The sequence below is a fragment of the Pristiophorus japonicus genome, chromosome 20, assembly GCF_044704955.1.
Source record: "Pristiophorus japonicus isolate sPriJap1 chromosome 20, sPriJap1.hap1, whole genome shotgun sequence".
Taxonomy (NCBI): Eukaryota; Metazoa; Chordata; class Chondrichthyes; family Pristiophoridae; genus Pristiophorus; species Pristiophorus japonicus.
Window position 1 is genome coordinate 83,519,386 of NC_091996.1, and position 24,107 is coordinate 83,543,492.

General features: G+C 45.7%; 1 protein-coding gene across 6 annotated transcripts in view; it reads right to left on the reverse strand.

The window, feature by feature from the left end:
• Nucleotides 1–24,107, reverse strand: part of LOC139232634 (misshapen-like kinase 1) — a 259,745-nt gene that overhangs the window by 80,613 nt on the left and 155,025 nt on the right. For 4 of the 6 annotated variants that reach the window (XM_070863070.1, XM_070863066.1, XM_070863065.1 and 1 more), the window contains exons 13-16: nt 19,827–19,943; nt 17,865–17,951; nt 6,000–6,206; nt 1,686–1,865 (exon numbers count right to left, since the gene is read on the reverse strand). In XM_070863070.1, the coding sequence (XP_070719171.1) occupies nt 1,686–1,865; nt 6,000–6,206; nt 17,865–17,951; nt 19,827–19,943 (591 nt within the window). The remainder of the gene's footprint in view (nt 1–1,685; nt 1,866–5,999; nt 6,207–17,864; nt 17,952–19,826; nt 19,944–24,107) is intronic. The other 2 variants (XM_070863069.1, XM_070863068.1) reach the window with 1 other exon arrangement.

A 24,107-nucleotide genomic window follows, 5' to 3' on the forward strand; every position in this document is an offset into this window, starting at 1 on the left:
AAATTAAATGGTTCGTACTATTAAATATCAAAGTCTTGGAACAAAACTTAAGCTGAAAAAAAAAAGATGCATCGTGGGCAAGATAGCAAAATGCTTTGGAAATGTTAAATATCTTTTGTTTTAAAGTAAGTTCCACTGCTTAAACTAACATTTCACAGACTAACGATGGAACAGCGCTTGAGCCTAATTGGGAGGTGGGGTGCACGATGGTCAACGGCAGAAGGTTGGACTTTAATATCATTGGCTTTAGCAAATCAGTTACGCAACCTGGCCTTGCCCCGAATTATATTTTAAAAGAACGATTAACTCCCCTCAAGACAACTTCTGTTGAGTTTTACTTGCTTTAACATTGAGGGACGCAGGTTTTGTGGCCCAACACGCCCGGACATTCTATTGACAAATGCTGAGGGGAAAGCTGGATACATGAGCCGACCTCTGCAAATCATCCTGCATCACATGTTGTTTACACGATACTGGTTAATATTTGTTAGAAGAGTTTGATGCAAGTGTTTGCTTTAATCACAAACTATTCTGCAGTCCAGACTAGTACTGGAGAGATTGTTGAGAGCGAGTATTCTCAGTGCTGTTTGTTCTCCATATCAAAAGATTTAGAAAATAGAAGGCTGAGAGGAAGGGGGGATGACCCGATAGAGCTCTTTAAAATTATGAAGGGGTTCGATTGGGTAGATGCAGAGAGATGATGTTTCCACTTGTGGGGGAATCATTAATAAATCTAACAAGGAATTCAGGAGGAACTTCTTTACCCAGAGTGGTGGTGAGAATATGGAACTTGCTGCCACAGTTGTGGTTGAGGTGAATAGCAGAGATGCACTTAAGGGGAAGCAAGGCAAGCACATGAGGGAGAATGGAACAGAAGGCTAGGCTGATAGGGTGAGATGAAGTAAGGTGGAAGGAGGCTCGCGTGGAGTATAAAAACACCAGCATGGGCTGTTCCTGTGCTGTAAATTCTATATAAAAAAAAAATAGCTCTCGTCTATGAAATACAAACAGCATCGCATGCAGACATCACCACGTGCAGGAGAAATAAGGGGAACTGGCCAGGCGTTACCGAGGTGGACATTACAAAGTTTAAGGTGCTTCCATTATATTGTCATTAATTAAGGACGTGTTTATTTGCAACAGCAAAATGCTCTGATTGGGTCCCCTTGATCACATGACCTGATTGCTGATTGGTCCCCTTGGAGGACAAGACACACCCAGCTGTTTCTTTGGCATGTACAATTAAAACCGCCCAGCCTACGGGCGAATGGATCGAGCGCGCATGCGCAAAAGGGGGGAGGGCAGAGTCTAAGACGCGCATGCGCTGGACACAAAAAATGGGTGTTGCAAATAATCACTCCACATTTGGCAGTTCATTACATCAGCCCAGCCATTGTCCCAAACTTCATCTGAATATACTTTTGAACAAAAAAGGCAACAAAAAAATATCCAAATTAGCCCCAATTCTTTGCGATGGGGAAAGGAAATGTCTAGCTTTCAGGGGGGGCCACTAGTGGCAGTAGCCAGGCGGACCCGTATATTTTACTTTCACATCTGAGCCGTTGCCATTATAATCTAGAGCCTGGACCAGTCGACACTTTCCAACAGCACCACCACCAACCGCCCCCCCACCCCAAAAATAGTAACATATAAATGAAAATTCAGCTCCCGTGGCGGAGAACCACCTTTGACTGGGCTCCCTGTGGCTCCACGGGCCGGTGCATGGGCGGCGTATGCGAGGCCTGGACGGCACTGCTGGGCACGGACTCGGTGAGCGACTGCAGCGACGGGTCAGATATCGTGGTCCCCATCTTGGGCTTCGCGCCGGGAGAGTTCTGCCTGTTCATTTTGGAGCGTTCTTCAACCTTCGCGGAGTGAGAGAGCGAGAGATCAAAATGAGGCAAGCGACTTGATAGTTTAATTAAAAAAAGCAAGCAGACTATGAGTGTCCATTCGGCACTTGGGCTGTGCAACGCTGCAAGGTCCAGAATATGCTGAATAATTTAACAAAAAGATACTTGTGGTAAACAGTGCCACCATTCTTAATATTTTGCTTGCCCAGAGACAAATCTGTCACATTTAGGTGGCAAACATTCAATGCAACTATTGTGAAGACCAGCGAGCCTGAATGGACCATTATATTTTGCAAGTATTTAAGTCCTTTGCTCCAGGCATCCTGAGCCCAACTCAAGTTTGTTCTGATGCCGATGATACACTGCAGTGGTCAGTGCCAAAGACTGCACCCCACAATCCCACGCCCATACACGGTGCCACGTAGAACATTCCAATTTGTGCCTCAGTCTCTTACAGACTACTACTACTACTGAGTTTACATTTGCCCACTTTTTCCACACTGTAGTCCAAGTTTGACACTGAGCTGGGTTGCAGTGTGAGCTGTGAGGGGGACGCTGAGAGGCTGCAGGGTGACTTGGACAGGTTAGGCGAGTGGGCAAATGCATGGCATATGCAGTATAATGTGGATAAATGTGAGGTTATTCACTTTGGTGGCAAAAACAGGAAAGCAGAATATCTGAACGGTGACACATTAGGAAAAGGAGGTGCAACGAGACCTGGGTGTCATGGTACATCAGTCATTGAAAGTTGGCATGCTGGTACAGCAGGCGGTGAAGGCGGCAAACGGCATGTTGGCCTTCATAGCAAGGGGATTTGAGTATAGGAGCAGGGAGGTCTTACTGCAGTTTTACAGGGTCTTGGTGAGGCCATACCTTGAATATTGTGTACAGTTTTGGTCTCCTAATCTGACGAAGGATATTCTTGCAATTGAGGGCATATAGTGAAGGTTTACTAGACTGATTCCCAGGGTGGCAGGACTGACATATGAAGAAAGACTGGATCGACTCGGCTTATATTCACTGGAATTTAGAAGAATGAGAGGGGATCTCATTGAAACATATAAAATTCTGATGGGATTGGATAGATTAGATGCAGGAAGAATGTTCCCGATGTTAGGGAAGTCCAGAACCAGGGGGCACAGTCTAAGGATAAGGGGTAAGCTATTTAGGACCGAGATGAGGAGAAACTTCATTCAGAGAATTGTGAACCTGTGGAATTCTCTACCACAGAAAGTTGTTGAGGACAGTTCGTTAGATATATTCAAAAGGGAGTTAAGTGTGGCCCTTACGGCTAAAGGGATCAAGGGATATGGAGAGAAAGCAGGACTGTGATAGTGAAGTGCATGATCAGCCATGATCATATTGAATGGTGGTGCAGGCTCGAAGGACCGAATGGCCTATTCCTGCATCTATTTTCGATGTTTCTATGACAGCAGAGTAGGATAATTGCTTGCTACCCTGTTCAGGTACTCTAGCCCCCCCTTGGGACCTAACAAAAAAACAATCAATTCCAGACAGGTTGACTGAATTAAACAGAAATCACTGGAAAATCTCAAAGAGTTTAACGTTTCAGGTTGTAATATATTCACCTGCGAGTATGCTCACAGGTTTGTAGAGCTGTTGAGCTGGGATTGGCATAGCCAGTCACGTGACTTTCACAAGACTCAATAAAACCCCGGCCAGTTGGGTGTGGGGGATTCACGACGAGGCAGGTGGTTGAGTCTGGTGGATGAACTGGTATGTGCTGTGTGATTGTTAAACCTTTTGCAAATAAACCAACTAGTTCTCAAGAGCAATGCGTTGCTATGAATTCTTACGCAAAGAGCCCATGAAGCAAATACATTACACAGGATGATGACCCTTCGTCAGATTAAATGACAAAAGGGATAATGGTGCAAGGCAGAAGAAGGTGGTCATGGGACCAGTCAAGAAACAAAAGATGTGTGTCGAGGTAATTGGGAATAGCAGAATCAACAGCTGTCATCTGAAAAAATGGGGGCAGAGGTTATGATCTGAAATTGTTGAACTCAGTGTGGAGTCCAGAAGGCTGTAAAGTGCCTAATTGAAAGATGAGGTGCAGTTCCTCGAGCTTATGTTGGAACAGTGTAGGAGGCCGTGGACAGAGATGTCAGACTGAGAGTGGAGCGGACATGAAAGTGACAGGCGACCAGCTGATTGAATGTCTGGTCCTTTAATATCTGTCTGATGCAGGGAGCAAAGAACGTTCACCCTGGCCAGAACCAACTGCTGCAATGCACAGGGGCTTTCCAGGATGTGGGAGACCACACATCACACTGTCGATTTGCAATACCAGAACAGTTGTATGTGCATGCTCAGGGAATCAGGCTACACCCTGCACCGTGTAGAGGGCGTGGAATAACACAATGCCATTTGCTGGCCTCGTGTGTTGACGTCACTCCAAGGTGGTTCAAACTGATACAGGACTGGAATCAACCGCCACCAGACTTGTGGTCCATGAGTTGGCTGGAGTCCCTGTTCATTCGGAATTGCTTGCGTAATCCCAAGGACAGGCGAATGTGTCTGGCCTGTTTCCTTGCTGTTAGTCGTGTGGCAGTGGTTAGGAATTCTTGAATTCTGTTAGTTTGATTTTGCATGCCTTGATCATTTGATAGTTGAAACCTGTTCATGTTTCATTGGTGGGTACATAACAAATGGGGGTTATATTGCGCTATTTAATAAAGAGATGCTGACAACGTGGGCTGATAAGTAGTCAAATACATGCATCTTTTCTTTCCCATTTCCGTCTTATTGTGTCCTCCCTTGGAGCCCAGAAAGAATTGTATTAAGAATTGCTTTTTCTTAGAGATCTAGAACCCCCCTTCACATGCAAGGTCTAAAGATTAGTAACTGGTCTCTTATTTGTGTGTATGAATTATTGAAGCAGTTACTGTGCTAGGATATTAATGGAATCAAGCGCTTGGGGGACAGGGCAGGAAAGTGGAGTTGAGGTTGAAGATCAGCCATGATCTTGTTGAATAGCAGAGCAGGCTCGAGGGGCCAAATGGCCTACTCCTGCTCCTAATTCTTATGTTATGTACATTCATTAAAAAGGTGTCTAGATTGTGCTTGTAATTCCTCCTCTACATAAATCCAATAAGGAATTCAGGAGAAACTTTCTTTACCCAGAGAGTGGTTAGCATGTGATCCCGCTACCACGAGTGGTTGAGGCGAATAGAGTAGATGCATTTAAGAAGCTAGGTAGGTACATGAGGGAGAAAGGAATAGAAGGATGTGTCGATAGGGTAGAGAGAGTGGGAAGAGACTCGTCTGGAGCATTGTGCTGTAAATTCCACGTGCTGCTACGCATGGGTAGGATGTAAAATGCCATCAACGTAACAAAGGTTAGTACCAGATAAGGACATTCAGCCCATCAATCCCACTCCTTCCACAGTCTATTCATGACGACCTCGATGAGGGACTCTTCCTGCACCCAAGCACAGATCCCCATTTCTTTTCCCTCATCATGTCAAACAGATCTAATAATCGCCAACTTTTAATGGGTATTTATCAAATTTCTTTTTTTTTAAATAAAAGGTCTACTGCATCAGAATTAACTCCACTGCCCCCCCCCAATAGCCTGCCCACTATCCTGTGGAGTTGGAAAAGAGGGAATGTTCTAATTTTGCTCGAGTCTTGTGAATTTTCTAAGTACATTGGCAAGTTCTGTGCTCTCCGTTCAAGTGTTTATTAGAGGATACGATAGGGTAGATAAAAACTATTTCCTCTGGTGGGAGAATCTAGAACAAGGGGGCATAACCTGAAAGTGAGAGCTAGGCCGTTCAGGGGTGATGTCAGGAAACAATTCTTCACACAAACGGTAGTGGGAATCTGGAACCCACGCCCCCAAAAAGCTGTTGAGGTTGGGGGTTAATGGAAAAATTCAAAACGGTGATAGATGTGTGTTAGGCAAGGGTATTAAGGGTACGGAGCCAAGGTGGGCAAGATGGAGATCAGCCATGATCTGACTGAATGGCGGAACAGGCTCGAGGAGCTGAATGGCCTCCTTCTGGTCCGGTGTAAATAGTCCGCTTACTTCAGCCACACCCATCATTAAGTCTGACGGCCTGGATCATTTCTCATCTCAGTCTTTGTTCTGTGAAGAAAGAGGAGTGTCTAAAGGATTACCTCCTTTGCCCAGGCCGGCTTGTCAGTCGGATTCACATTTTTGTTGTAATAGTACAGCTGCTTCTTCTCTTGGGGCTGTTGCTGTTTCTGCAGCTGCTGTTGTTGCTGCTGCTGCTGGAGTGACATGAGGAAGGCATGCTCCTGTTGTAGCTGCCGCTGAAGCCGCTCAGATTGTCGCTGTTCCTCCAGCTGTTTCCGCTTGTATTCCTGCAACAAATGCACCAGGAAAGCAGTCAGAATATTCGCAACCGAGACTCCCGAGACAAGCGCTCTAACTCCGAGCTACGTCACAGCAGGCGAGCCCCAGGAGGGCGGAGAAAACGCCTCTGGGAAGGCGCCGAACACTTCCGAATCTCTTCACCGGGAGCACGCGGAAAGCCAAGTACAAACAGCGGAAGGAGCACACGACAAATCAAGCACCCCACCCACCCGTCCCTCCAACCACCACCTGCCCCACCTGTGACAGAGACTGTAGATCCCACATTGGTCTCATCAGTCATTTTAGTGTGGAAGCAAGTCATCCTCGACTCCGGGGGACAGCCAAAGAGAAGAGAATCTATTTGGCCATTTCATTGAAAAGAAACATGAGGGGTTTCTGGGAAAACCGATCAATAAATACAACCATACGGATACAAGTGTTTGCATGCAAGTACTTTCAGCAACGAGCGCACACTGCCTCAACCTTAACAGGAAATGGCTGAGGTTGCTCTTGTCGGCATCTTTGTGCCATGTTTAATGAAAGTCTCTGCACTATTTGGCAACTTGTAAAGAAGTGTAAATGTATTCTCATCCATTCCGTATACTGCTTTCATCTGCATAGTGCTACATGTAATGTGATTCGTGATGGGTATTGAATGTTATGTAAACCAGTTCTTATCTGCTCCATGTAATACCCTTATTTGCACAGTACTACATGTAATGTGATTTACGGATTGTACTAAATTGTACCTTGAAATGAAATGCATGCTACTGCACTGTATGCAACTGCTGTCAGCATCCAAACGAATTATATGGAATTGCCGACCGTAATGTACTGAACTATTTTCCAATGTATCGTGAAAATTTTATATGAATAAAGTATATTTTTGAAACAAAAAAAATCTTTAGCACTCAAGACTAAAGGTTAGCATGCAGGTACAGCAAGTGATCAAGAAGGCCAATGGAATCTTGGCCTTTATTGCAAAGGGGATGGAGTATAAAAGCAGGGAAGTCTTGCTACAGTTATACAGGGTATTGGTGAGGCCACACCTGGAGTACTGCGTACAGTTTTGGTTTCCATATTTATGAAAGGATATACTTGCTTTGGAAGCAGTTCAGAGAAGGTTCACCAGGTTGATTCTGGAGATGAGGGGGTTGACTTATGAGGAAAGGTTGAGTAGGTTGGGCCTCTACTCATTGGAATTCAGAAGAATGAGAGGTTATCTTATCGATACGTATAAGATTATAAGGGGGGTTGACAAGGATGCGGAGAGGATGTTTCCACTGATAGGGGAGACTAGAACTAGGGGGCAGAATCTTAGAATAAGGGGCCGCCCATTTAAATCTGTGGAATTCGCTGCCTCAGAGAGCTGTGGAAGCCAGGTCATTGAATAAATTTAAGACAGAAATAGACAGTTTCTAAACCGATAAGGGGTTATGGAGAGCGGACAGGGAAGTGGACCCGAGTCCATGATCGGATCAGCCATGATCGTATTAAATGGCGGAGCAGGCTCAAGGGGCCATATGGCCTGCTCCTGCTCCTATTATGTTGCCTTACCGCAATGAAGCAAAGCCAATAGATCCAGATGATCGAACAATAAAACCGTTAATAAAAAAATTATGGCCGTGATGAGGGTAGCGCTGGCAAGGTCGGTAATTATTGCCAATCCTTAGTTGTCCTGAGAAGCTGTTGGTGGATCTTCTTATACCGCTGCAATCAGTGAGAAGAATCTTGTTATTCTTTATCGCGGTTTTGATAAAGCGAGTGGCTCGCTGGGCCACATCAAAGGGCAGCTAAGAGTCAACCAGATTGGTGTGGGACTGGAGTCACATATAGGCCAGGCAAGGACGGCAGGTATCCTTTCTTACAGGGACATTAGTAAACCAGTTATCTGCTCATCATCACATTGCTACTTATGGGAGCTTGCTGTGCGCACATTGGTTGTTGCGTTTCCCACATTATAACTTTGTTCACTTCAAAAAGTACTTCCTTGGCTGCAAAGCGCTTTGGGATGCCTGGTGGTCGTGAAAGGCGCTATATAAATCATTGAAGGTTGGCATGCAGGTACAGCAGGCGGTTAAGAAAGCAAATGGCATGTTGGCCTTCATAGCGAGGGGATTTGAGTACAAGGGCAGGGAGGTGTTGCTACAATTGTACAGGGCCTTGGTGAGGCCACACCTGGAGTATTGTGTACAGTTTTGGTCTCCTAACCTGAGGAAGGAAATTCTTGCTATTGAGGGAGTGCAGCGAAGGTTCACCAGACTGATTCCCGGGATGGCGGGACTGACCTATCAAGAAAGACTGGATCAACTGGGCTTGTATTCACTGGAGTTCAGAAGAATGAGAGGGGACCTCATAGAAACGTTTAAAATTCTGACGGGGTTAGACAGGTTAGATGCAGGAAGAATGTTCCCAATGTTGGGGAAGTCCAGAACCAGGGGACACAGTCTAAGGATAAGGGGGAAGCCATTTAGGACTGAGATGAGGAGGAATTTCTTCACCCAGAGAGTGGTGAACCTGTGGAATTCTCTACCACAGAAAGTTGTTGAGGCCAATTCACTAAATATATTCAAAAAGGAGTTAGATGAAGTCCTTACTACTAGGGGAATCAAGGGGTATGGTGAGAAAGCAGGAATGGGGTACTGAAGTTGCATGTTCAGCCATGAACTCATTGAATGGCGGTGCAGGCTAGAAGGGCCGAATGGCCTACTCCTGCACCTATTTTCTATGTTTCTAAGTCTTTCTTTTCTTTGTTAGGTTTTGACGACAATCCAATGGCTTCATGGTTGGTATTATTGATACCAGCTTTTCACTTCCCTAATTTTTTTTTTTATTTCAAATTCTCAAACTGCTATCGTGGGAATTAAGCTCATTTTCTCTGGTTTAATAGTTCAGTCACATAACCACTAAACTATTGTACCCAAGAAAAATGTAGAAAATAGGTGCAGGAGTGGGCCATTCGGCCCTTCGAGCCTGCACCACCATTCAATATGATCATGGCTGATCATGCAACCTTCAGTACCCCATTCCTGCTTTCTCTCCATACCCCATGATCCCTTTAACCATAAGGGCCACATCTAACTCTCTTTTGAATATATCTAACGAGCGGGCCTCAATAACTTTCTGTGGTAGAGAATTCCACAGGTTCACAATTCTCCGAGTGAAGAAGTTTCTCCTCATCTCGTTCCTAAATGGCTTACCCCTTATCCTTAAGACTGTGACCCCTGGTTCTGGACTTCCCCAACATCACGAACATTCTACCTGCATCTACCCTGTCCCGTCCCGTTATATGTTTCTATGAGATCCCCTCTCATTCTTCTAAATTCCAGTGAATACAAGCCTAGTCGATCCAGTCTTTCTTTATCTGTCAGTCCTATCATTCCGGGAATCCGTCTGGTGAACCTTTGCTGCACTCACTCAATAGCAAGAATATCCTTCCTCCGATTAGGAGACCAAAACTGTACACAATACTCAAGGTGTGGCCTTACCAAGGCCCTGTACTGCCAGCAGTTCACACTGCCAACCTTTCGTTAACGGGTTGTTTCTGCAAACGCTGAGGTTTCAGCTAATGTCGCCGAGCTCTACTTTTAACAAGGAGCTTCAGTTTTGGGGGGGAGGGGGGCCATTAAAATGCAATGTTTCCTACAGTTGCAAGTGTGATTAGAAGCCTCGTAACAATTGCTCCTGCACCACACGGCTGATTGCGACCCAGAGCAGTGAAGACGACCCCCCACGAACAACCTCGTGCTGGTGGAAGCAGTTTGCTTCCTCATTCATCACACTTCCAACGGTAAACATCTGTTCCTCCTCCACATGCACACTTCCTCAGCCGAGGGCATGGCCGTGCTACGTCTGTGTCTCTGCCAATTTCAATCTATAAATATCGCTCAACATCGAGGTCCCAGGGATTCACACCCCGAGATTTAGCCTGCCTGCCAGTGAAGAAATATCCGACTTAAGGCTGTCTGTTCCCAAGATTGGGCACTCAACATACGGGAAAACAAGAGGGCACCGATATCCTGGATTCCACAGGACGAGGGGGAGGAGGATTTTTTTTTCTAAACGCAGCGTCTTATGATGATCTGGAATGCAGGGTGGTGGAAGCAGATTCAATAATAACTTTCAAAAGGGAATTGGATATGTACTGGAAGGGGAGAAAATTGCAGGGCTATGGGGAAAGCACAGGGGAATGGGACTAATTGGTTAGTTCCTTCAACGGCATGATGGTCCGAATGGCGTCTTTCTGTGCAGTATCATTCTATGATTCTATGACAGTGCTCGTATACAAGAGAGGGAGAGAAGCAGAATGTGCAGCCACACAAGAGGGGTAATGACTGGCTAGAGCCAGTTTCATTGCTTCTACCTCTTGTGTGAAAGACTTGCGTGCACCACTTGCAAGTTATACCCTTCGCCTTGGCCGCCATCCCTCAGTCAAGCAACACTCCAACCGATTGGCTGATCATTCACCTCTCGGCTGCTCACAAAATGTCTGCCCACACAACTTGCATTTATATAGTGGTTTCAACGTAGTAAAACATCCCAAGGCGCTTCACAGGACAGTTTTAAGTGAAAATAAATTTGACACCGAGCCATATCACAAGAAATTACAGCAGGTGACCAAAAGCTTGGTCAGAGCTAGGTTTTAAGGAGAGTCTTAAAGGAGGAAAGAGAGGTAGAGAGATTTAGGGAGGGAGCTCCAAAGCTTGGGGCATAGGCAGCTGATTGCACGGCCACCGATGGTTTAGCAGTTATAATCAGGGATGCTCAAGAGGGCAGAATTTGAGGAGATATTCAGGCAGAAGTAGAGGTTTATGGAGGGAATTCCAGAGCTTCGGGCCTAGGCAGCTGAAGGCACAGCCGTCAATGGTGGAGCGATGAAAATTGGGGATGCACAAGAGGCCAGAATTGGAAGAGTGCAGAGATCTCAGAGGATCGTAGGGCTGGAAGAGGATACAGACATAGGGAGGGGAGAGGTTATGGAGATTTGAAAACAAGTATGAGAATTTTAAAAATCGAGGTGTTGCCGGACCGGGAAACAATGCAGGACAACGAGCACAGGGGTGATGGGCGAACAGGACTTGGTGCGAGTTAGGACCAGGCGAGTTTTGGATGAGCTCAAGTTTACAGAGGGTGCAAAGTGGCCGGCCAGGGGAGCTTTGGAATAGTTGAGTCTGGAGGCAACAACGGCAAGAATGAGCATTTCAGCAGCAGCTGAGTTGAGGAATGGGCAGAGACGGGCGATGTTAGAGGTCGAAGTAGGCGAGCTTGGTGACGTAGAGGATATGGGGTCGGAAACTCAGCTCGGGGTCCAATGGGATGCCAAGGTTGCGAACGGTCTGGTTGAATCTCAGACAGTGGCCAGGGAGAGGGATGGAGTCGGTGGCGAGGGAACGGAGTTTGCGGCAGGGACCCAAAGAGTCACTGCAGGCATTTGAAAGTATTTCACAGAACATGAAATGTCTTGAAATGTTTCAAGTGCAAGACCGGATAGGTATAAATCTTTTATGAAAAAAAACACATGCAACAAAAGTTGGAATTCACCATTAGCAATAGCAACCCTTGATGTGTTGCATGGATAATGTACCACTAAAGAACAGGAGTCCTGACAATGTAGGCTTGAGGACCAAATGGAGAGCACAGACAAAAGGGAGAGTGCTTCACCCAGTAAAGAGATACTATACAATTCTAGAATTTTTTGAGGATGTAACTAGTAGAGTGGACAAAGGAGAACCAGTGGATATGGTGTATTTGGACTTTCAAAAGGCTTTTGACAAGGTCTCACACAAGAGATTAGTGTGCAAAATTAAGGCACATGGGATTGGAGGTAATGTACTGATGTGGATAGAGAACTGGTTGGCAGACAGGAAACAAAGTGGGAATAAACGGGTCCTTTTCAGAATGGTAGATAGTGACTAGTGGGGTACCGCAAGGTTCAGTGCTGGGACCCCAGCTTTTTACAATATACAATAATGATTTAGATGAAGGAATTGAATGTAATATCTCCAAGTTTACAGATGACACTAAGCTGGCTGGCAGTGTGAGCTTTGAGGAGGATGCCAAGAGGCTGCAGGGTGACTTGGGCAGGTTAGGTAAGTGGGCAAATGCATGGCAGATGCAGTATAGTGTGGATAAGTGTGAGGTTATCCACTTTGGTGGCAAAAACAGGAAGGCAGATTATCTGAATGAAGACAGATTAGTAAAAGGGGAGGTGCAACGAGACCTGGGTGTCATGGTACATCAGTTATTGAAAGTAGGCATGCAGGTACAGCAGACAGTAAAGAAAGCAAATGGCATGTTGGCCTTCATAGCGAGAGGATTTGAATATAGGAGCAGGGAGGTCTTACTGCAGTTGTACAGGGCCTTGGTGAGACCACACCTTGAGTATTGTGTGCTGTTTTGGTCTCCTGATCTGAGGAAGGACATTCTTGCTATTGAAGGAGTGCAGCAAAGGTTCACCAGACTGATTCCCGGGATTGCATGACTGACATGTGAAGACTGGATTGACTAGGCTTATATTCACTGGAATTTAGGAGAGGGGAGCTCATAGAAACATAACATTTTGACGGGACAGGTTAGATGCATGAAGAATGTTCCCGATGTTGGGGAAGTCCAGAACCAGGGGTCACAGTCTAAGGATAAGGGGTAAGCCATTTAGGACCGAGATGAGGAGAAACTTGTGAAACTATGGAATTCTCTACCACAGAAAGATGCTGAGTCCAGTTCGTTGGATATATTCAAAAGATGTGGCCCTTACGGCTAAAAGGATCAGGGGGTATGAAGAGAAGGTAGGAGTGGGGTACTGAAGTTGCATTATCAGCCATGATCATATTAAATGGTGGTGCAGGCTCGAAGGGCCGAATGGCCTGTTCCTGCACCTATTTTCTATGTTTCTATAGCACATTACTTTAGGCTCATTGAACCTCAATTCTGGCAGCTTCAACCGTGTGAGTGAATGGTGTGGTGTATTAAAAATACTTGTAATATAAAACACCTTCGACATTGAAATGACAAAGCAATTCTGTCTTGGACATTCTGTGCTAGCAATATCCGACGAACCGCAATATGAATGACCAATTGATTTTTTTTAAAGTCGCATTAGTCTAGGGGAAAATGGTGGCCAAGACATTGGAGAAATGCCCTGATCTTGTTCAAAAGGTGCCGTGGTACCCGAGAACAGGACAACGGGACCTTGGTTTAATTTCCACCTAATGGACAGCATCTCCAGCAGTGCAGTACGTCTTCTGTACAGCTGTGTATTGTGGCTCAAACCAGGCATGGGTGCAATCAATTGAGCCCCAGTGCTTCACAGAACACTATCTGGTGGAAAGAAGTCAAATGAAGCCACAACAAGCTACCAACAGGAGATCAGAACCACAAACTTACTGAAATGCCATCAAGCGTACCAACGTCTGAAGTTATTCAGGAAGTTGGAGAACGGCTAGATTGAATCCATTCATTCGGTCTGTAGAACTTTGAAAATCTCTAATACCAGTTTTTCTGACAAGACTCTCCTGCCCAATTCACACAAGTTCAATATTAGATGGAAAGACACAATCCTGTAACAAGCTCACTGCATCATGCAGCGCAACAGAAAATAAATTTAGAATACTTAATCTACAAGATTTGTCAGTGAATGTGGAACCTAATCTTAAAATAAGTTGTTCATGTTTCTCCTTTAGGTTCGCTGACACCGCCTAAACACAAATCGTTAATCATCAGGTCTTCATGTGCAAGAAAACTCTGGAATAAATCAATATATATATTTTTTTTTTTAAAAGATATATTAGTCAAATCTAAGTAATTCTGATCTCAGAACTAGATGCTAAATATTTATCTATCAATAGGATGAAATCATTGTTTGCCCCCATTTTGATAGCTGAATTTATAATTAGCACAGAACTAAATGCTGTTATTTATATATAAAAAGTGGAGATAAAAGTTCAGGCAGTAATATGATGCTCATTTGTTACATTTATGTTTCCGGTGTCAGCCGTGGCTCAGTGGGCAACACCCTCGCCTCACCTCTGAGTCAGAAGGTTGTGGGTTCGAATCCCATTCCAGGGACTTGAGCACATAAATCTAGGCTAACACTCCAGTAGAGTGCTTAGGGAGCGCCGCACTGTCGGAGGTGCCATCTTTCGGATGAGACGTTAAACCGAGGCCCTGTCTACCCTCTCAGGTAGACGTAAAAGATCGCATGGCACTATTTCCAAGAGTAGAGGAGTTATCCCCGGTGTCCTGGGGACAGTATTTATCCATCAACATAACAAAACAGATTATCTGGGTCATCATCACACTGCTGTGCGCAAATTGACTGCTGCGTTTCCCATATTACAACAGTGACTACACTCCAAAAGTACTTAATTGGCTGCAAAGCGTTTTGAGACATCCAGTGGTCGAGAAAGGCGCTATATAAATGCAAGTCTTTTAAGTCTTTTTCGGCAAATAGTTATCCTCAGTATATGCTCTCTGAACATAATCTAATATGTACCAATTACATCTAATGTCTGATTATCAGCATTACATCAGTCTCTCCCTGGCAACTGAGGTGGAACCAGACTGTTCGCAACTTCAGCGTCACGTGGCCACATATCTGCGCCATGAAGACCGCCTATTACGGAGATGGAAATATCGCCCAACTCCGCCCCTGCCTCAGCTCATCCCGCTGCTGAAACCTACATCCATGCATTTATTACCTCTCAACTATCCACAAACACTCTTGCCGGCCTCCCATTTTTAACCTCCATAAAATTGAAGTCATCCAAAACTCTGCTGCCTGTATCCTAACTCACACCAAGTCCCGTTCACCCATCACTCAAGTGCTCGCTGGCCTACAATGGGCCGGTTAATAAAACCTTCGACTTTAAAACTCTCATCCGGGTTTTCAAAATCCCTCCATGGCCTCACCCCTCCCTTCCGACGTCATCTCCTCCAGCCCCACAACCCTCCGAGATATCTGGCCTCTTCAGCATCCCCGATTTTTTAATCACTCCACTATTAGTGGCCATGCTTTCATCTGCCAGGGCCCCAAGCTCTGGAATTCCCTCCCTAAACCTCTCCGCCTCTCTTTCCTTCTTTAAGACGCTCCTTGAAACCTACCTCTTTGACCAAACTTTTGGTTATCTGACCTAATCTCTGTGTGGCTCGGTGTCAAATTTTGTTTGCTAACCTTCCTGTGATGCGCCTTGGAACCTTTTAGCATGTTAAAGGCACTAAATAAATGCAAATTGTTGTGCTTAAATGTTATATTTTTGGGTGACCTAATTTGGATCACTTCTATAGTGCTTCACTTGAAACATGGGTTTGATCTAATTCTTACCAGACAGATATGGATATGGTAAATACTCCCCCACAATGGACGAGTGGTGAGTTAATGGCAGATATATGCCACATTACACTTATACCCCTGATGGATTCTACTTTTGTGCTCCAGAATTCACTGAAATTGGCTGGTCCAGTAGACATCCTACCATGGAACAGAGTTGTATTTCCACCGCTCAGGAGGATCAGGGACTGGAGCAAAAAAGCCTGAATTTGCCAACAAGTGTAAGGCTTGTGATTCAACTGGTGCAAGTCACCTGTCACTGGTCAGATCTCCGTGCATTTACTTGCTTGGCCTGGAATTCCAAACCAGGGTTTTCTCCGTCGCCCAAGTACTCACTCCAGGTTCTTTTCGTGCTTCAGCTCAGCTTTCGAACAGACACAGCGACATACCGTTGGGTATACAGCCAGCCAACCACTTGGGGAGGGGAGGGTGGGGCCTTCCTACAAAGTTACCACAGTCAGCACACCGCACAGAGTCAGATAAAGCATTCCCGATGGAATGTCTGCAATTCTTGTAAACATCAAGTGTCGGCAGGTCAGGAAACATCAAAACTGCATGCATTGATGGAACTCCACAGAATGAATGCAGATCAGAAATCTTACACATGCTTGATCCAAATTCAATCCAGAGTCAGTGAATCCAGTACACCTTCGGGGCAGCTTGAATTTCTCTTCTCCAAAACAATCTTTCACTTACAAATATCGCTTCCCCTTATCTAGATGCTGAGAGGATGTTTCCCCTCGTGGGGGCAATCTAGAACTAGGGGGCATAGTTTCAGAATATGGGGTAGCCCATGTAAGACGGAGATGAGGAGGAATTTCTTCTCTCAGAGGGTTGTGAATCTTTGGAATTCTCTGCCCCAGAGAGCTGTGGAGGCTGGGTTTCTGAATATATTCAAGGCAAAGGTAGTCAGATTTTTGAACAACAGGGGAGTCACAGGTAATGGGGAGCGGGCGGGGAAATGGAGTTGAGGCCAAGATCAGATCAGCCATGACCTTATTGAATGGCGGAGCAGGCTCGAAGGGCCAGGCAGCCGACTCCTGCCCCTATTTCTTATGTTCTTTAGGGTTGCCGGTGCCATCCAGTGGCTGAGGACGACTGGCTCCCATATCTCCATCAAAATTGCTCCAGGTCCAGCAGCTGTGAGGAAGGGCGACGTATCCCGTTCCCAATTTTTTTTTCCCTCCCTCTATTGAGACAACTCCCCAACGGCCCTTGGACGATTGGAAACTTGACACGTTTGGGATGAGGAGGGACCGCTTGTGTGGAATGGTGCCTTGTCCCTCAGTGCAGCAGACGTCACCACATTAAGTCTGCCACACCACCACGCTGCCACCGAAAGGGCCAATATTCACTTCAGATTCACTCCAAATTAAATTCAGCTCATTTGCACTCCATGCCTCAATGCAAATTGGTGATTTAAACTAAACAAAAGAAAATACAGTCCAGGTGCAAACAAGGTTTACAGCGCACCGATTACTAGGACCATCTGCAAAAAGGATACACACACACACACACACACACATATATACAGGATAAGTCACTGAAGGACTGGACTTGTACTGAGATGGAAATGGATTTAAGGGGTCATTCAATATTTATTTTGCAAGAGTACGTAGAGTAATCCTGGGGTGGGCAGAGCGGAGAGATGGGGGGGGGGGGGGGAGGGTTATGAACGTCCAAACCTGTGTATACCTTGCCAGTTAGCATGTCGACATAAGGACCTGACGCTAAGGGGGAAAAAAAAAAATGGAAAAAAAAAATCATTCTTACAGGCACAAGAGGACACAACGATCCCGCAGATATCAATTCCGCTGCAGCGATTACAACATCGGGGGGGGGGGGGAAATCAAGGTTAGCTCGAGGGTACTGGATGCAAAGTAAACACTGGGGCCACCAGCACTGTACCCATCGCCTTTTGCTCTCATTAAGCAGTATTCCACCCAAATCAAAATGGCTACTCGTGCCAACTTTCCAGTGTCTCTCCCCCCTCCCCCAAGAAAGGAAGATTATTTTTTAAATGATATGGCAAAAAATCATCGAAATCAGTTCTTTAAAAAATTTCGTGTCAACGGGCACCCAAAGATTTTAACCTGGGACACGTTCAGAATATTGCACGGTAACTATAGGTCCCACAATTACCTCAGATTATGGCCGCAATTGGAACTATATTTTTGTTGGGGGGGGGGGGGGTGGGACAGAGGAGGGAAAAGGAGGAGCTGGAAAGGAAAACACCCTGGTTACTCCTGTGAAAATGTTGCATGACCCCTATGCGGGTGAGGAGGAGACACCTTGGGTATGATATGAGGGGGATGAGGGATTTGTGGCCTGCACCATTTACCAGAAGCAAAGCCTGTTCTTGCAGTAGCTGCTGCTGAAGAATCTCTAACTGTCTCTGCTCCTCCTCTAATTGATGCCTTATGTACTCCTAGAGACAGAGAACGCAAAATGATTTTTTTTTTAAGGAAGAACAGGTAAAGAAAGAAAAACAGGTCAGGAAAAAAAACACAAATAGCCCTTTCCGTAGGTACAAGATGTCTGAAGCAAAATTTGACAGGTGGAAAAAGTTCAGCTCACAGTTTTATCAGCAGTGTTTCATGCAAGACTTGTCTTCCCACATTCCCTTTCTACCATTTTATTTACAACCTACTGAAGGGAAGTTGGTGCAAGTATTTCCCACCTAAAACCTGGGTGAAGCATTTGACGGCTGAGGCATCTATCGAGCACACTAAAATGAATTTGCCCAGTGAAAAGGCCTGGAGATCAGGCCCAAATTGCTGCCGAAGTATGCAAATCCCACTAAAATAAATAAAAGCCACCCACTGTTTTAATCCCATGTTTTCCAGTGATACAATTTGTCATCAAATTGGGGAAAATTCTGAAATTCAGAAACGGAAGGTCGGGGTTGAGGCAGTTTTTTTGCGACGATGCGGGGAGGGGGGGGGGGGGGGGGAGAAAAGAGAACGTGACCTTATCCTGCATCCAACTGGGATTCTGCAACACGGAACTTTTTTTCTTTTTTTTAAAGTGGAGGAGCAGAAAAGAAGCCATTCCCGACACCCGCCCCTCAAGAAAAATATAAAGAGGAGCACGATTTTAAATTCAGGGACATTTACTGTTGAGTTTCTCAGTAACTGTACGTTAGCTAGTTGCCGGTCACTGGTTTTACGACAGATATTTATATCTGCTCAGTGGAGTCTCACGGAGCACGTAAAACTTGCATTGATAGTTCGTCAGAAGATGCTAAAGATTGGGCAGCATTTACACGGCTTCAAACAACTCAACAAGCTTGGATCAGTTGCTTATGGCATTAGTTTAACTCCTCTATTACTTTAAATGCCTACTGACCTACATCATTACAATACTGTAAAAATATTACGTTACATGTTGGACAAATGAAATTCAAATCTTTGTCTATTCTTTTAGGTCAATCAAAATTCACTGCTGCCAGACCCTTAAAAGCCCTGCAAGCTGACATTCACAGGATCTAAAAACCAGAACAATGGTTGAACAAGGAGGCCCCCTCACTGGGTAGAGCACTGGGTTTAACTGTTGGAATGTGCCCGAGAGAGTCATGTGGTAATCCCAACGAGAGGGCGGGAGAAAGACAAACGAATTGAATAGGAGGGTGAAGGATTGTTTGCGCTGGGACGCTTCCAAGTAAGGCTGGGAATGCGGGAGAGTGTGTGATGACCACTAAGCAGAGCGGGTATTGGCCCCTTCTGCTCCTCAAGGGTGCCAACCTTTGCTAGAGTACTGATCCATGGGCGTCGGCGGCAACGTTCCTGCTAAGCTGCACGGCCCATGCAGTCATCTGCGGGGTCCCGTGTGGACCGCTGACCGGCGTTTATATCGAGGGTGCCGCGCGTATGCAGAGATTTCAACGGGCTGTGCGTTTGTGGGGGGAGGGGAGCGCACAGGACGCAGTGCGGCTTATGGGGAACGTTGGTCAGCAGTCCTCTGGTACCTCGTTCGAGTGGCCATTCTTCATAGGCCACTTGGGGGGGGGGGGGGGAGTGTGTCTAGTCTGTCCTCATCGGACATGCACAGACTTTCACTTTCTAACGGGGATCACTGAATAGAGCGCTCTGGATGAATGGTCACCTCCCTTGACTAGGGACGCCAAGCCCAATTGCAGTGCTTCAAAATGCCGTCCCAGACGAGATCAGCTATTTCAGCCTTTAGGCCAAAGGTGAAGGAGAAGAAAGTCCGACTGCAGGGTTACACAAATACCGCACAGTGCCTCTTTCTCCAGTTGCTGCCGGTAAATGATTAATCCCTTTGCTGTAGGCAGGGGTTATACCTGCTCTCTCTCGGCCTGCCTCCTCTCCTCCTCTCTGCGAAGCTGTTGCATCTCGTCCAGCTGTCGCTGATGCTCCTTCTCCTGTTGCTTGCGTAGCTCTCGTTCTCTGCGCTGTTGCTAAACATTGGAAACATTAAATTGCAAGATTTACTTTAACACACTTACACTGTACAAAGCAGTGGGGGAGGAAAGGATGAGGGGAAAGAGTTGAGACTGGGTCTACAGATTCTGACTTCTTATCTCATTGGCACGTACATTTCAGTCAAATCAAAGATTAGTTTGACCGTTTGCTCAGTGGGTAGCACCCTCACCTCGGAGTCAGAAGGTCATGGGTTCAAGTCCCACTCCAGGAACTTGAGCACAAAAATCTAGGCTGACACTCCCAGTGCAGTGCTGAACGAGCGCTGCATTGTTGCAGGTGCCGTCTTTTGGATGAGACATTAAACCGAGGCCCTGTCTGCTCTCTCAGGTGGACGTAAAAGATCCCGTGGCACTTTTCTCGAAGAGGAGCAGGGATGTTATCCCCGGTGTCAACATAACAACAAAAAAAAAATTATCTGGTAAACACGTTGCTGTTTGTAGGAGCTTGCTGTGTGCACACTGGCTACCACCTCTCCCACAATACAACAGTGACTGGACTCCAAAAGTACTTCATTGGCTGTAAAGTGCTTTGAGATGTCCGGTGGTCGTGAAAGGTGCTATCTAAATCCAAGTCTTTCTTTTTTCCTAAAATGTTTATGTTCTTCTGAGATTGGGAAGCAACAGTGGGGAGGGGCAGACTGTAGGCTGGAGTTGTGAGTACCAGCACTCCTGTAAATGTAGTCCACTGAACTGTGTTTTTAATCACTATGCCACTTGCATTTGCCTTCTACAGAACATAGAATGAACTTACATTTATATCGCACTGGGACATCCCAAACCATGTTCCAGCCAATTAAATACTTTTGAAGCATGGCATGATCAGTTTCTACAAATACACTGTTGTAATGTAAGAAACGCGACAGCAAGCTCCCACAGTAACAAGATAATGATCAGATAAGTTTTTTTTTTAAGATGGCGTTGGATGAGGGATAAATATTGGCCAGGACGCCTGGAAGAACTCTCTTGTTCCTCCTTTTCGAAATAGTGCCATGAGGTCTTTTACATGCAACAGAGAGGATGGACGTGGCTTCGGTTTAATGTCTCAGCTGAAAGATACCACCTCTGACAGTGCGGCGCTCCCTCAGTACTGGCACTGGGATTGTTGGCCTGGACTATGGGCTCTGGAGTCAGGCTGGAACCTGAGGCCTATATCCTAAGGTTCTAAAAGAGGTGGCTGCAGAGATAGTGGTTTCATTGGTTCGATCTTTCAAAATTCCTTAGATTCTCTAACGGTCCCAACAGATTGGAAGGTAGCAAATGTAACACCGCTATTCAAGAAAGGAGGGAGAGAGAAAACAGGGAACTACAGGCCAGTTAGCCTGACACCAGTCATCGGGAAAATGCTGGAATCCATTGTTGAGGAAGTGGTATCAGGGCATTTAGAAAATCATAAAACCATGTTGGCTCTGCCTAATCATGTTATGAAAGGGAAATCGTGTTTGACAAATTTATTTAGAGTTTTTGAGGATGTAGCTAGCCGGGTAGATAAAGGGGAACGAGTGGATGTAGTATATTTGGATTTCCAAAAAGCCTTCGATAAGGTGCCACATGAAAGATTATTACACAAGATAACGGCTCATAGCATTGGAAGTAATGTATTAAAAGATTGGTTAATGGACAGAAAACAGAGAGTAGGGATAAACGGGTCTTTTTCAAGTTGACAGGCTGTAATTAGTGGAATGCCGCAATGATCAGTGCTGGGGTCTTAACTACTTACAATTTATATTAATGACCGAGATGAAAGGACCGAGGGTAATGTATCCATGTTTGCTGACAATACAAGGCTAGGTGGGACAGGAAGCTGTGAAAAGTACACAAAGCGTCTGCAAAGGGATATAGATAGATTGAGTGGGCAGTAATGTGGCAGATGGAATATAATGTAAGGAAATGTGAGGTTATTCACTTTGGTAGGAAGAATAGAAAAACAAAATATTTTTGCATGCAGGTACAGCAAGCAATAAGGAAGGCAAATGGCATGTTGTCCTTTATTGCAAGGGAGTTGGAGTATAAGAGTAAGGAAGTCTTGCTACAATTGTACAGGGTCTTGGTGAGACCACACCTGGACAGTTTTGGTCTCCTTATTTAAGGAAGGATACACTTGCCTTGGAGGCGATACAACAGAGGTTCACTAGATTGATTCCTGGGATGAGAGGGCTGTCTTAAGAGATTTTGCAACTGTATAGGGTATTGGTGAGGCTGCACCTGGAGTACTGCGTGCAGTTTTGGTCACTTTACTTAAGGATATACTAGCTTTGGAGGGGGTACAGAGACGATTCACTAGGCTGATTCCGGAGATGAGGGGGTTACCTTATGATGATAGATTGAATAGACTGGGTCTTTACTCGTTGGAGTTCAGAAGGATGAGGGGTGATCTTATAGAAACATTTAAAATAATGAAAGGGATAGACAAGATAGAGGCAGAGAGGTTGTTTCCACTGGTCGGGGAGACTAGACCTAGGGGGCACAGTCTCAAAATACGGGGGAGCCAATTTAAAACCAAGTTGAGAAGAAATTTCTTCTCCCAGACGGTTGTGAATCTGTGGAATTCTCTGCCCAAGGAAGCAGTTGAGGCTAGCTCATTGAATGTATTCAAGTCACAGATAGATTTTTAAGCAATAAGGGAATTAAGGGTTACTTGGAGCGGGCGGGTAAGTGGAGCTGAGTCCACGGCCAGATCAGCCATGATCTTGTTGAATGGCGGAGCAGGCTCGAGGGGCTAGATGGCCTACTCTTGTTCCTAATTCTTATGTTCTTATGTGTAGAATGGGCCTATACTCTCTGGAGTTTAGATGAATGAGAGGTCATCTCATTGAAATATACAAGATTCTGAAGTGGATTGACAGGGTAGACACTGAGGTGCCTTTTCCCCTGGCTGGAGTGTCTAGAGCTAGGGGGCATAGTCTCAGGATAATGAGGAGGAATTTCTTCACTCAGAGGGTTGTGAACCTATGGAATTCTCTGCCCTAGAGGGCTGTGGATGCTGAGTCTCTGAATATATTTAAGGCTGATATAGATAGATTTTTGCAATCTAGGGGAATCAAGGGATATGGAGATCGAGCGGGAAAGTGGAGTTGAGGTCGAAGATCAGCCATGATCTTATTGAATGGCGGAGCAGGCTCGAGGGGCTATATGGCCTACTCCCGCTCCTATTTCTTATGTTATGAGCCGGTGCTCCTAGTTCAAGCAAAACTCCTCGTTAACTCTATCCCAGCAATGCGAAGCACCTCGGGGCATTTTACTATATTAAAGACGCTATATAAATGCAAGATGTTGTTGTCTCAAGCCATAACCTGGGAAAAGTATCAACTACACCACTGCAACTTTTCGATCTCCATTTTCCAGACCATTCTTGTAGCCTTGGGAATGAGGCCGCCATTTCAGATTTCAGCCGCTATGAAGCGAATGGAGAATGCCGCCCTCCAAGAGTCAGTGCGGCCTGATTGGAACTTGGGTCCCCAGAGTTGAAAGGGTAGTATGCATACAACCCAGACCCCAGCAACTTGCTTGCAAGTGAATTGGAGGTTAAATTAACCCAAGTTTCACTCGTTAAGCAATGCAGTCCATGCACTACAGGCTAAATATGGATTGGAGCAGAAAGTTGATGGCTCCAGGTCAGACACAGACAGAAATTAGTTCCCATGTTAAGAGTTCCTCGACTGAATTGCCCTCAAGTAATCGGTGTTTAACACTGCACGGGAATAGCTCACGCATTGCACAAAGAAACCAGTCAGCCAGTCATAGGCGGTCCCTCAAAACGAGGATGACTTGCTTCCATGGCAAAAAAGGATGAGTTCGCAGGTGTTTCAACGAAGGATCCGAACTACATCCTCAGGGTGGAAGTGGCCTGGGCTTGGATTTTTTTTTATAAATGTGTGGTGGCCGTTGCACACCAGCCACCACAATGGCTTGACAGAGAGCTAGGTCTTGGTCCAATGATAAGGGTTAACCAAGACGACTGGAGACCAGCTCTGCTGGACTGACCTAGTGCGCACACATATCGCAGTGTGGGCTGGCCCTGGGTTCACGCCTCCCCTCGTCCCCGATCACGCTCCTCCACAGTCTCTCGCCATTCCTGCTGTATCTGCCCACGCTCTGAGTGGCCAAAAATTTGGCAGATGGATTATAATGCTGGAAAGTGTG